Genomic DNA, 15025 nt, shown 5'->3' with positions numbered 1-15025 from the left:
TCTTCATTGGAGAGAGAGAAACTTTTATCTCTCCACTTTCTCCATGCCATGCATAATGTCATGAAGGTCTTATTATGTCACCTCTTCCTTGCTTTTTCTCTAAACTGTGAAGTCCCAGGTGCTGCAACTTTTCCTGGCTCCATCCTCTTGGTCATTCTGCTTTGCTTGTTATTCTGCTCACTTTCCCCCACCCACCTTTGCTGTTATTGTTTTTAATTTAATGAGGATCTTTGCTAAAATAGATGTTTTTCTGAGCTGATCTTGTCTTGCCTGCCTTTGCTGCTTCAAAAGCAACAGGAACAGAGCACTTACAGATTATTCAAAGCATAAGACACCTGCACCAGGTGTCATGCACTGTGGCTGTTGTTCCACAAGATGGAACCAAGGGAATTGTTATCAAGACTTGGAAATGGCAGAGGGAACTTGGGTAACTCAAAAAATGAAGGTTCTCCCAACACCCCAACTTCACTGCTCAATTTCTGCCTCTTCAAGAAATTTTTGAAACATCTGCCTTAGACTCTTGGAGGGGGGGGAATACCACACTTTGTGCCTCCTTCTGGGACCCTCAGACAGCATCTTCTTTAGTCTTGCACACCATTTGTGTTACTCATGCTTGTCATGCCCTTGCAGGTACACCCGCCAGGCAGTGAGGAACGGAGGAAAGACCCAGCTCAGCAACCATGAACTCAAGGTGAAAGGACCTGAACCCGTCGTTAGCCAGATCATTGATAAGCTGAAACACATTAATCAGGTAAGCTCACGTACTCTCTCGTAGATGCTTCTGGCTGAATCATTGATGAACACTGAGTATTGTTCAGAATGACCCAGTTTTCCAATTTAGTAATCTGCATTCAAAAACCCATGGAGACATTGTTCCCTCTTTAGAAATTACCCCATACTGGAAGCCAAAGCTGTGCATAGCTGAGGCCAGGGTTGGCTGTGGCTGTACCTGAATCTAGACCTGAAGAGTGTATTTTTCCAGGTCAGTTGCTGAGGCTAAAAGCTGTTCCTTGAGGAACTGTTCAGTACTTAAGATATTTTGAGTCAGGTCAGGGGAGACCCTGTTGAGATACAGTGGTACCTCGGGTTAAATACTTAATTTGTTCTGGAGGTCCGTTCTTAACCTGAAACTGTTCTTAACCTGAAGCACCACTTTAGCTAATGGGGCCTCCTGCTGCCGCCGCGTCACTGGAGCATGATTTCTGTTCTCATCCTGAAGCAAAGTTCCTAACCCAAGGTACTATTTTTGGGTTAGCGGAGTCTGTAACCTGAAGCGTATGTAACCCGAGGTACCACTGTATATGAATGTATGGAATAAGAGAGCTGGTTGTGTTGTTCCTAATAGGAATGTGTAATGCAACAGCGCCATCTGTTGCTGTGGAGGAAGGTAGCAATGTAAGCCCTAGGATTTTTAAGTTGCGTTCCTTTTAAGGTGTCTTCCCAATAGATTTCTTTCTTATTTCTTCCACATGATGTTAACATTTTTGTAGAAAGGCCAGCACTGCCTTGAGGACTCCTTCCTCAACTCATATATGCTGATAATTTCATAGTGGGAAGGTAAAAACAGGGGTGGTGGGTGCAAAACAGAGGTTGGAAGAGAGAAGACAGAAAATTTTGGCATTTGGATTAGCCCTGGAACAAAGTGCTCTTTCGATGTAACAGTTATGCTTAAGGTCTTCCAAACAGTTATGCTTAAGGTCTCTGCCAAAGAAATGTCCATACTCTCTATAGTATTAGACAATTAAGTTCCAGAGGCTACTTCCCTGCAAAAGGCAAAGCATTTGTTTCAAATGTGGACCCCATTCCCTAATTATCAGCCTTGAAAAAAGCAATTAAAACTTCAGAGGGTAATCAAAGAGTGAGTGTGTAGTTGTTGTGTATTGAGTCAAAGGATTTTATATCTGTATTATTATTATTGTCTGTATTTGCATTAGGGTAAAGTAACTGCCTTTTGGTTCCAGAGGGTACAGCTACTATTGGTTCATTTAAGCTGCTGTATTTGGATCCTCTGTCTTATTGGCTCCCTCCAAAAGGCAGGACTGTGATTGCCTGATATTGTTCCCTCCGAAATGTATCCTTTCTAGCTAGTTCCCTGTCCCTATAAATGTATCTCTTCCCTCCTCAGGTCTCAGTCTTGTTTGCTTTAATAAAGAAGTGTTACTAGAGAACTGACTCCCGCATATTGTGTCAAGAGAGCTGAAATCACAAACCCCACGTCACAACAGTAGTTATTCAGTTCCTGAGCTTGAAGCTGGAGGTGGTAAAGGGGGGAGCAGAGAGGGAGGGAGGAAGTTATAGTCAAATGATTATTGCTGTGATCAAATGCACAGTTTCCGTAATTTGTAATTCATAAGTCAACTTAAGGCTGTGACTCTGGAAAAGAAATTGCATCGGGCAGGCTGGATCATTAGCAGGTTGAAAGGCTTTTAGAAGGGAAATGGTTTCTCTTCCAGAGGTTACGGTGCAGCCGATGGTTGGAAATATTTCAGGCCTACCATATCTTGACAGATCTTTGGGATGCACGTGAACCAATTTATAAATTAGCTTGCAGAATCAGCCTTTCACTTAAGGAAGTGGGGGGGGGGGGCGGAGAGATGGCTTGCTCTTCGACCAGAAAGCCTAACGGTCTCCAATGTTCTTGAGGGATAAAGGAAACAAACAGCATGGGAACCCAAAATCTGCCAAGAAGTTTGTGCAAGTGCTGGGAAGCTGATAAGCTGCAAGTGTATCCTGGTCCAGTAGCACCTTCAAGACTAATTAATTTTAATAATGGAACATAAGCTGCCATGAGCTTATTGCCTACTTCTTCGGAAAACCGGAGGGAAAAGTTTGTTAACAGCATGGCTTGGGGGGGCAGTTAAAGGATTCCTTCCTTGATTTTAAAGTACAGTGGTACCTCAGGTTACATACGCTTCAGGTTACAGACTCCACTAACCCAGAAATAGTACCTCAGGTTAAGAACTTTGCTTCAGGATGAGAATAGAAATCGTGCTCCGGCGGTGCGGCAGCAGCAGGAGGCCCCATTAGCTAAAGTGGTGCTTCAGGTTAAGAACAGTTTCAGGTTAAGAACGGACCTCCGGAACGAATTACGTAATTAACATGAGGTACCACTGTATTGCACACTCTGATACGCAGCCTTTCTCAACCTGGGGCATGAGCTGTACTGACTGGGACTGATGGGAATTGTAGTCTAAAGCATCTGGAAGGCACCAGGTGGGCTGTGTAGTAGAGCTTGTCGACAATAAGTGCTAGAAGGAAGGTGCGTTTCTCAGAACCTAGAAAGGGGATCTACAGCAAATCCACCCAGAGATATGTCAGTGAATTCCAGTCTAGTTTCTTCCTATCCTGTGCTAAGATTACTATAAAATGACATGAGGCAAATTTGTGGAGGGCTGGTCTGTCAGCAGCCATTAATGGTTAAAGACAAAACTCCATGCTGAGATGCAGACAACCTGTTGCCGAAGGTGGAAGAGCCGTTGCCTTTAAGCCCACCTGGTGGGCATCTCACTAGGGCATCTGACTGCCAGTTGTGGGGAAAATTGGATGCTGTAATGGTCCAGGCTCCAAGGCCAATGACTATTTCTGTAGCAGGATGCCAAAAGGGTCCCTGCCATCAACAACCTAGAGCCACCCAGTCAGTAAGAAGGGGAAGAAGAGCTTGGATGTGATATCCCGCTTTATCACTACCCTAAGGAGTCTCAAGAGGGACGCGGGTGGTGCTGTGGGCAAAACCTCAGTGCCTAGGACTTGCCGATCGCATGGTCGGCGGTTCGAATCCCCATGGCAGGGTGAGCTCCCGTCTTTCGGTCCCAGCTCCTGCCCACCTAGCAGTTCAAAAGCACCCCTAAGTGCAAGTAGATAAATAGTAAAGGTAAAGGTACCCCCCCCCTTCATGGATCACTGCCTTGCCGTGGCGAAGGGGCTTGAAGAACTCAGAGAAGCTATGAACTACGCTAAGCAGGGCACACAAGATGAACAAGTCATAGTGGAGAGTTTCGACCAAACGTGATCCACCTGGAGGAGGAACCGGCAAGCCACTCCAGTATCCTTGCCAAGAAAACTCCATGGACAAAGACAACAGGCATATAAAAGTTATGACGCTGGAAGATGAGCCCCTCAGGTCGGAAGGCGTTCAACATGCTACTGGGGAAGAGCGGAGGGCAAGTACAAGTAGATCCAGAGCTGATGAAGCGGCTGGGCCAAAGCCGAAAGGACGCTCAGTTGCGGATATGCCTGGAAGCGAAAGGAAAGTCCAATGCTGTAAAGAAAAATATTGCATAGGAACCTGGAATGTAAGAACCATGAACCTGGGTAAGTTGGAGGTGGTCAAAAATGAGATGGCAAGAATAAATATTGACATCCTGGGCATCAGTGAACTAAAATGGACGGGAATGGGCAAATTCAGTTCGGATGACCATCACATCTACTACTGTGGGCAAGAAACCCGTAAAAGAAATGGAGTGGCCCTCATAGTCAACAAAAGAGTGGCGAAAGCTGTACTGGGATGCAATCTCAAAAATGATAGAATGATCTCAATACGAATCCAAGGCAGACCTTTTAACATCACAGTAATCCAAGTTTATGCACCAACTACTGGTGCTGAAGAAACTGAAATTGACCAATTCTATGAAGACTTACAACACCTTATAGAAGTGACACCAAAGAAGGATGTTCTTCTCATTATAGGGGATTGGAATGCTAAAGTAGGGAGGCAAGAGATAAAAGGAACAACTGGCAAGTTTGGCCTTGGAGATCAAAACTAAGCAGGGCAAAGGCTAATAGAGTTCTGTCAAGAGAACAAGCTGGTCATCACAAACACGCTTTTCCAACCACACAAGAGACGACTCTACACATGGACATCACCAGATGGGCAGCATCAAAATCAGATTGATTATATTCTCTGCAGCCAAAGATGGAGAAGCTCTGTACAGTCAGCAAAAACAAGACCTGGAGCTGACTGTGGCTCAGATCATCAGCTTCTTATAGCAAAATTCAAGCTTAAACTGAAGAAAGTAGGAAAAACCACTGGGCCGGTAAGATACAATCTAAGTCAAATCCCTTATGAATACACAGTGGAAGTGACGAACAGGTTTAAGGATTTAGATTTGGTGGACAGAGTGCCTGAAGAACTATGGATGGAGGCTCGTAACATTGTACAGGAGGCAGCAACGAAAACTATCCCAATGAAAAGGAAATGCAAGAAAGCAAAGTGGCTGTCCAACGAGGCCTTACAAATAGCGGAGGAGAGAAGGCAAGCAAAATGCAAGGGAGATAGTGAAAGATACAGGAAATTGAATGCAGATTTCCAAAGAATAGCAAGGAGAGACAAGAAGGCCTTCTTAAACGAGCAATGCAAACAAATAGAGGAAAACAACAGAATGGGAAGAACCAGAGATCTGTTCAAGAAAATTGGAGATATGAAAGGAACATTTCGTACAAAGATTACCATAATAAAGGACAAAAGTGGTAAGGACCTAACAGAAGCAGAAGACATCAAGAAGAGGTGGCAAGAATACACAGAGGAATTATACCAGAAAGATATGGATGTCTCGTACACCCCAGGTAGTGTGGTTGCTGACCTTGAGCCAGACATCCTGGGGAGTGAAGTCAAATGGGCCTTAGAAAGCACTGCAAATAACAAGGCCAGTGGAAGTGATGGTATTCCAGCTGAACTATTTAAAATTTTAAAAGATGATGCTGTTAAGGTGCTACACTCAATATGCCAGCAAATTTGGAAAACTCAGCAGTGGCCAAAGGATTGGAGAAGATCAGTCTACATTCCAATCCCAAAGAAGGGCAGTGCCAAAGAATGCTCCAACTACCGCACAATTGCACTCATTTCACACGCTAGCAAGGTTATGCTTAAAATTCTACAAGGAAGGCTCAAGCAGTATGTGGATCGAGAACTCCCAGAAGTGCAAGCTGGATTTAGAAGAGGCAGAGGAACCAGAGACCAAACTGCAAACATGCGTTGGATTATGGAGAAAGCTAGAGAGTTCCAGAAAGACATCTACTTCTGCTTCATTGACTATGCAAAAGCCTTTGACTGTGTCGACCACAGCAAACTATGGCAAGTTCTTAAAGAAATGGGAGTGCCTGATCACCTCATCTGTCTCCTGAGAAATCTCTATGTGGGACAAGAAGCTACAGTTAGAACTGGGTCTGGAACAACTGATTGCTTCAAAATTGGGAAAGGAGTACGACAAGGCTGTATTTTGTCTCCCTGCTTATTTAATTTATATGCAGTATACATCATGCGAAAGGCTGGGCTGGATGAATCCCAAGCTGGAATTAAGATTGCCGGAAGAAATATCAACAACCTCAGATATGCAGATGACACAACCTTGATGGCAGAAAGTGAGGAGGAATTAAAGAACCTTTTAATGAGGGTGAAAGAGGAGAGCGCAAAATATGGTCTGAAGCTCAACATCAAAAAAACGAAGATCATGGCCACTGGTCCCATCACCTCCTGGCAAATAGAAGGGGAAGAAATGGAGGCAGTGAGAGATTTTACTTTCTTGGGCTCCATGATCACTGCAGATGGTGACAGCAGCCACGAAATTAAAAGACGCCTGCTTCTTGGGAGAAAGGCGATGGCAAACCTAGACAGCTTCTTAAAAAGCAGAGACATCACATTGCCAACAAAGGTCCGTATAGTTAAAGCTATGTTTTCCCAGTAGTGATGTACGGAAGTGAGAGCTGGACCATAAAGAAGGCTGATCGCCGAAGAATTGATGCTTTTGAATTATGGTGCTGGAGGAGACTCTTGAGAGTCCCATGGACTGCAAGAAGATCAAACGCATCCATTCTTAAGGAAATCAGCCCTGAGTGCTCACTGGAAATACAGATCGTGAAGCTGAGGCTCCAATACTTTGGCCACCTCATGAGAAGAGAAGACTCCCTGGAGAAGACACTGATGCTGGGAAAGATGGAGGGCACAAGGAGAAGGGGGCGACAGAGGACGAGATGGTTGGATAGTGTTTTTGAGGTTACCAGCATGAGTTTGACCAAACTGCGGGAAGTAGTGGAGGACAGAGGTGCCTGGCGTGCTCTGGTCCATGGGGTCACGAAGAGTCGGACACGACTAAACGACTAAACAACAACAAAAGGTACCCCTGCCCGTACAGGCCAGTCTTGACAGACTCTGGGGTTGTGCGCCCATCTCACTCAAGAGGCCGGGGGCCAGCGCTGTCCGGAGACACTTCCGGGTCACGTGGCCAGCGTGACAAAGCTGCATCTGGCGAGCCAGCGCAGCACACGGAACGCCGTTTACCTTCCCGCTGGTAAGCGGTCCCTATTTATCTACTTGCACCCGGGGGTGCTTTCGAACTGCTAGGTTGGCAGGCACTGGGACCGAACGACAGGAGGATTCGAACCGCCGACCTTTCGATCAGCAAGCCCTAGGCGCTGAGGCTTTTACCCACAGTGCCACCCGCGTCCCATAAGTAGATAAATAGGTACCACTTTATAGCGGGAAGGTAACGGCGTTTCCGTGTGCTGCGCTGGTGCCGGCTTGCCAGATGTCGCTTAGTCACGCTGGCCACGTGACCCGGAAGTGTCTCCAGACAGCGCTGGCCCCCGGCCTCTTAAGTGAGATGGGCGCACACCCCTAGAGTCAGACACGACTGGCCCGTACAGGCAGGGGTACCTTTACCATTTTACCTTTAAGGTGTCTCAAAGCGGCCAACAATCTCCTTTCCCTTCCTCCCCCACACATAACTCTGTGAGGTGAGTGGGGCTGAGAGACTTCAAAGAAGTGTGACTAGCCCAAGGTCACCCGGCAGCTGCATGTGTAGGAGCGGGGAAGGGAGTTCACCAGATTACGAGTCTACCACTCTTAACCACTGCACCACACTGGCTCACACTGGGGAGTATTTTAGCAACTGAGAAAGAGACTCCTCACCCTTTGCTCTAATTGGAACCCATCCGAGTGGAAGGAGGTGAGTCAGCCACAGAGGATGGGCTCCTAGGGTCTCTCTGGAGAAGACGTCATACAGGAAGAGCTCTGCGGTTGTTGTTCTGTATGCTCAAAACCTAAGCATTTGGGAACACTAAAAGCAGAACGTGCTTCAGTCTCAAGAAAATGGTGGGCCAGTTACATACAGTGGAGCTTTGATGTCAACACAGTGGGAGTCACTCCAAAAAAGGTACTGGAGAACTCAAACTCCTTGGTCCAGGCAATCCCTGGGGTGGGATTTCTCTGAGTCGAGGAAGGCAGTGCTTCTCCTGTGCCTATGTGTAATCCCCCTATTGACTCGGGAGTTATTGCTCTCACCCCTGAAAATGGGGAAACCTGGTTCCAGGGTCATGGCAGGAACCTTCGCGGGGTAACCATATAGGAGATGTTGAGGGTGCCGGATCCTCCTTGAATTCAGGAACTCATTTTCATGATGGCATTATGCCTTATCTGACAAGGGGGAGGGAGAAGTTTTCTGAAAGTGCACCAATAATTATTTGGGCCTGTCGTTTCAGGATGGAATTATTATATTTTGTGTGGCAAATGTGAAATCTGAAATCCAAGGGCCGCTAGGATCCACCCAGCTGTTGCCATTATTTGCTACTAAAGCAAGAAGACTGAAGGGTGTTTTTTTTTTATCCATGATGAATGTACTGTAGGAATCTTTTGGCCTCTGTATTTTCTTGGGGGGGGGGGGGTGGAATAAAAAATGCTGCAGAGTGTAATCTATCAGTCTGCATGACTCACACCCTGTATTTAAAGACTAACAACATTTTTTTGTGACTCAGGAAATTTTTTAAGGCTTTCTCGGGAGCAGTTCACCATAACGCAGGGCTCCTCCCAGACTTCCACTCCATATGGAAGGAGCAACTGGGACAGTTAAATCAGAATAAGTGTGACAGACTCTGACTGCTGCATATTATTAAAAGTCTGAACATACAGTGCCTTTTTTAATTGCTAAAAAATCTTCCCATTCCCCTTGACATTTTCAGTAAGAATGTACACTTCATATCCTCTCCTCCCAAAATGCCTATAAAACACCTGGATTCTATCTCCTCTCTTGGGAGGGTTCTGTTGAGACAGCGCATACCAGGATTGTGGGAAATTCAGGAGAGATAAAAGAACATACTTCTTCATATAGCATGAAGTGAGACGATGGAATTCCCTCCTACCAAAGGCAGTGATAGCCACTAACTATTTTTAAAAAATGATATTTATTAAAGTTTCAGAAAAGGTTACAAAAATAAGAAAAAGAGAAAAAGAAAAGAGAAAATACAAAATACAGAAAAATAAAAACAATTTAGAACAAATCAATCTTTCCATGTCTTGTCTTTCATTTACTTGTTTCCCTGACCTCCTCGCACCTCCCTTTTTTGTATTCCGGTTCAGTTAGTTATTTCAGCAAATCCTTTCCCTCTTTGTTTTTCTCTTAATCCTTTATCTTAATATATTATAACTTTAGATTCTTACCTGTTAGCAATCCATTTTTACATACTCCTTTGTAACATTGCTGCTAAAACCACTTAACTTCATTCCAAAATCATTCTAACATTCATTAATTTTGCAGTATTTCTGTAAATAGTCTTTAAATTTCTTCCAATCTTCTTCCACCGACTCTTCTCCCTGGTCTCGGATTCTGCCAGTCATTTCTGCCAGTTCCATATAGTCATCTGCCATTCATCTGCCATTCATCTGCCATTCTTCCAGGGTGGGTAGATCTTGTGTCTTCCAATACTTTGCAATAAGTATTCTTGCTGCTGTTGTAGCATACATAAAGAAAGTTCTATCCTTCTTTGGCACCAATTGGCCGACCATGCCCAGGAGAAAGGCCTCTGGTTTCTTCAGAAAGGTATATTTAAATACCTTTTTCATTTCATTATAGATCATTTCCCAGAAAGCCTTAATCCTTGGGCACGTCCACCAAAGGTGAAAGAATGTACCTTCAGTTTCTTTACATTTCCAACATTTATTATCGGTCAAATGATAGATTTTTGCAAGCTTGGCTGGTGTCATGTACCACCTGTATATCATTTTCATAATATTCTCTCTTAAGGCATTACATGTCGTGAACTTCATACCTGTGGTCCATAACTGTTCCCAGTCAGCCATCATAATGTTATGTCCAACATCTTGTGCCCATTTAATCATAGCAGATTTCACCATTTCATCCTGAGTATTCCATTTCAACAGCAAGTTATACATCTTTGACAGAGTCTTAGTTTTGGGATCTAACAGTTCTGTTTCCAATTTTGATTTTTCCACCTGGAAGCCAATTTTCTTATCCGAATTGTATGCCCCCATTATTTGATAATAATGAAGCCAATCTCGCACTTTGTTTTTTAGTTTTTCAAAGCTCTGCAATTTTAATTTATCTCCCTCTTGTTCCAGAATTTCCCAATATTTCGGTCATTTGGCCCCCATATTGAGCTTTTTCTGAGCCTTCGCTTCCATCGGTGACAACCACCTTGGGGTTTTATTTTCTAGTAGGTCCTTATATCTTGTCCAGACATTAAACAATGCTTTCCTGACAATATGGTTTTTGAATGCTTTATGTGCTTTGACCTTATCTTACCACAAATATGCATGCCACCCAAATACATTGTTGAAACCTTCTAGGTCCAAAATATCTGTGTTTTCAAGAAGCAGCCATTCTCTCAGCCAGCAAAATGCGGCTGATTCATAGTAAAGTTTAAGGTCTGGCAGGGCAAATCCACCTCTTTCTTTTGCATCCGTTAATATTTTATATTTTATTCTGGGCTTCTTGCCCTGCCAGACAAATCTAGAAATATCTCTCTGCCACTTCTTGAAACAATCCATTTTATCCAAAATTTGCAGTGTTTGAAACAAAAACAACATTCTTGGCAATACATTCATCTTTATCACAGCGATACGGCCTAGCAATGAAAGCTTCAAATTTGACCATATTTCTAAATCTTTTTTCACTTCCGTCCAGCATTTTTCATAGTTATCTTTAAAAAAAATCACATTCTTAGCTGTCATATTAACCCCCAGGTATTTCACTTTCTTAACCAATGTTAAACCTGTCTCCTTCTGAAACCTCTCTCTCTCAATCACTGTTAGATTTTTCTCTAAAACCTTGGTTTTTAACTTACTCAGCTTAAATCCTGCGACCTGACCAAATTCTTGAATCAGTTCCAATACTCTTTTAGTACTAGATTCTGGCTAGTTCTAAAAGAAGAGCATTGGACCAAATCATGGAGGAGGAGAGAGCTATCTGAGGCTACTAGCTAGAATGACTTATGCTCTGTCCAAAAATGCTTCTGAATGCCAGTTTCTGGAAACCACAGGAAGGGAGAGTTGCTGCTCTTGTGCTCGGATCCCACGGGCATCTGGTTGGCCACTGTAAGAAAAGGATGTCAGACTAGATGTGACATACACAATATAAGAATGTAAGAAGTGCCCATTTCTGTGAGGGCAGAAGGGCATGGCAATGCACCTGGGACACAGCCAAAAGCAGGTTTCTGGCTCCGTATGGACCACAGAGATAGTCAGGGTGGGCAATGCATGCCGAAAAGTCAGAAGCCAGGGCAATGGCTGCTGGGTCAGATTTGTAGGTGGTGGAACTACAGTGTCTCCATGTGCATCGCTGCCTGTGGAAATTAGGCAGAACGGTTAGGGATGTATCAAGACTTTCCTTGTTGATTTTGCTGCTGCAAACAAACACAGCTAGTTCTTTGGGAATGTTCTAATCAGTATTTTTCCTTCCTTCATTGCATTTATATTCTGCCCTTTCCCCCTGAAAGAGCCCAGGGTACTGAACACAGACACAATTTAAATACAAAAACAAAGCAAAAAAAAAACCCCATTACCTGTACAGTTAGTTTTAAACATTGCATTTCAAAACATTTGAAAACAGTTGCAGTCAAAAACTTTCTAAAGGCAATTGCAGTTTGAAACATTTCCCCATCCTATGATCTTACGGTTGCCAGGAGCAGTATTCTTCAGCCACCAAATTCCTGGGTAAAGAGGAATGTTTTCACATTCCTCCTGAAAGTTAAAGATAGTGGCAGGCACGTCTCATTTGGGAGGGCATTCCATAACCAAGGAACCACCACTGAAAAGTCTCTGTCACAGGTCAGCCACCCAGGCAGCCCCCAATGGTTGCACCACCAACAAGGCCTACTAATCATGGGGTTTGAAGTGGCTGATATTTGGGAAGGAACTATTTGAAGTACTTGGGTGCCAACCTATTTAGGGCTTTGTATGCTAGTAGTAGCACCTTGATTTTTGACAAGCTGGGTCTGGAAACCAAGGCTTATGAGGAACGGTTGAGGGCATTAGGTAAGCTTAGCCTGGATCCTGAGAAGAGATAAAAGAGCATCTTCAAATATCTCAAGGGCTGACACATGGAAGATGGAGCCAGCTTGTTTTCTGCTGCTCTGGGGGGTTGGACTCAAGCCACTGTATTCAAGTGAAAATAGAGGAGATTCTGACTCAACACCGGGAAGAATTTTCTGATGGTAAGAGCTGTTTGACAGTGGAATGGTCTCCCTCGGGAGCTGGCGGAATCTCTTTCCTTGGATGGCCACCTGTCAGAGATACTTTAGCTGAGATTCCTGCATTGCAGGGGGTTGGACTAGATGACTCTTGGGGTCCCTTCCAAGCCTACAATCCTGATTCCCTGGCTGCATAACATTGTCATGCTGCAGCGGAATGAAACCAGTTCAGTGTGAACAGTGAGGAAGGGCAGATTAGCAATCACTCAAGTCAGATGGAACTACAGAGATATTGTTTGCAGAAGACCCAATAAGTATTAAATCAGGGGTAGCTAATGCCTGGACTGAGAGACTGACCTGGTTCTCTATAAACATTTCCCTCCAGACCTCAATGCCCAAACAATTTGGGACTGACAAAAAGTGGGGTGGGGGTGCTGCTGGAGTGACTGGAGGAACTACACTGGGGGATACAGATTCATCCGCTCCCTTGCCAGGGGATGGGTGATCACCCACCTCCTCAGTGGATCTGCACAGATCAGCTTAGGGAGGAGGTGTTTTGTCCTTGCATGGGGGGGCATGCAAGAATGTGAGTTGGCTGCACCCACCATCAGGGTTGGCTAAGGCTGAATGTGGCCCTCAGGCTGAAATAGATTAGGCATCTCTGCCCTAAATAAATGCTCAGCACATCCAATTATTAACAGTAGTAGCAATATTCCTTTGATAGGAAGCTGTGGAGCTCCCTTGTAAACAAAGGCAACTGCTGTTGGTTGGCTCAGCAGCAGAAGTGCAAAATCTAAAGGGCGGGTAAGCCTGCAGATTACCCTCCTGGTGTAGCTCTTTAAAACCTTAGCTTCTGCCTTTCCTCGGGTCAACATTGTCAGCTGATTGCAAGCATCCCTCGTGCATATTTGCAAGGGCTGTAAATCAAAAGGCCTCCACTTGGCACGTGTGGTGCCAAATTTGGAATGGGATTCACAGTTGTGGCTTCGGGTACAGTTTCCTCTGGCCTGCAAAGGTGCGGGGGGGGGGAGGCTTTGAGGCCTGGGCAAAAATAATGAAAGGGGCTGGCAGATAATTAATGAAGGGGAAAGTACCCAGGCAACTGGTGGTAGACGTTTGGAGAAAGGAAGCAAGGGCTGGGAGCCGTCCTTTGGGAGTATGCAAGGAAAGCAGCACAAAATCCATTGAATTCAGCAAGTGCCCTTTCTTTTTAGTTTTGGTGGTTTCACAAAAATCAAGCTCATGTCTAAAGTAGGAGTGAACAGGCATTGGTGATAATAGCATTTAGTGACTTTTCACATCACTTGATACTTCCTTCAGAATATCTCTAAATTCTGTGGAAGGTCAGTCCAAAGTTAATTATGCAGTTTGGGCTTGGTAGCTGCTCTTCTTAGAATCATAGAATCATAATGTTGGAAGAGACCACAAGGGCCATCGAGTCCAACCCCCTGCCAAGCAGGAAACACCATCAGAGCACTCCTGACATATGGTTGTCAAGCCTCTGCTTAAAGACCTCCAAAGAAGGAGACTCCACCACACTCCTTGGCAGCAAATTCCACTGTCGAACAGCTCTTACTGTCAGGAAGTTCTTCCTAATGTTTAGGTGGAATCTTCTTTCTTGTAGTTTGGATCCATTGCTCCGTGTCCGGTTCTCTGGAGCAGCAGAAAACAACCTTTCTCCCTCCTCTATGTGACATCCTTTTATATATTTGAACATGGCTATCATATCACCCCTTAACCTCCTCTTCTCCAGGCTAAACATGCCCAGCTCCCTTAGCCGTTCCTCATAAGGCATCCTTTCAGGCCTTTGACCATTTTGGTTGCCCTCCTCTGGACACGTTCCAGTTTGTCAGTGTCCTTCTTGAACTGTGGTGCCCAGAACTGGACACAGTACTCCAGGTGAGGTCTGACCAGAGCAGAATACAGTGGCACTATTACTTCCCTTGATCTAGATGCTATACTCCTATTGATGCAGCCCAGAATTGCATTGGCTTTTTTAGCTGCCGCGTCACACTGTTGGCTCATGTCAAGTTTGTGGTCAACCAAGACTCCTAGATCCTTTTCACGTGTACTGCTCTCAAGCCAGGTGTCACCCATCTTGTATTTGTGCCTCTCATATTTTTTGCCCAAGTGTAATACTTTACATTTCTCCCTGTTAAAATTCATCTTGTTTGTTTTGGCCCAGTTCTCTAATCTGTCAAGGTCATTTTGAAGTGTGATCCTGTCCTCTGGGGTGTTAGCCACCCCTCCCAGTTTGGTGTCATCTGCAAATTTGATCAGGATGCCCTTGAGTCCATCATCCAAGTCGTTGATAAAGATGTTGAATAAGACCGGGCCCAAGACAGAACCCTGTGGCACCCCACTAGTCACTCTTCTCCAGGATGAAGAGGAACCATTGACGAGCACCCTTTGGGTTCGGTCAGTTAGCCAGTTACAAATCCACTGAGTGGTAGCATAGTCAAGACCGCATTTTACCAGCTTCTTTACAAGAATATCATGGGGCACCTTGTCGAATGACTTGCTGAAATCAAGGTAGGCTACATCCACTGCGTTCCCTTCATCTACCAGGCTTGTAGTTCTGTCAAAAAACGAGATCAAGTTAGTCTGACAT

General features: G+C 44.7%; 1 protein-coding gene across 3 annotated transcripts in view; it reads left to right on the top strand.

Moving 5' to 3' along the window:
• The window catches only part of GPC3 (glypican 3), a 249630-nt gene that overhangs the window by 180130 nt on the left and 54475 nt on the right, over window positions 1-15025 (top strand). For all 3 annotated transcript variants that reach the window (XM_028714644.2, XM_028714643.2, XM_028714641.2), the window contains one exon: window positions 631-751. In XM_028714644.2, coding sequence (XP_028570477.2) covers window positions 631-751 — 121 coding nt within the window. The remainder of the gene's footprint in view (window positions 1-630; window positions 752-15025) is intronic.

This window comes from Podarcis muralis, chromosome Z (assembly GCF_964188315.1).
Source record: "Podarcis muralis chromosome Z, rPodMur119.hap1.1, whole genome shotgun sequence".
NCBI lineage: Eukaryota > Metazoa > Chordata > Lepidosauria > Squamata > Lacertidae > Podarcis > Podarcis muralis.
Note: the sequence above shows the minus strand (reverse complement) of the source record. Positions and strands in the feature narration are given on the sequence as shown.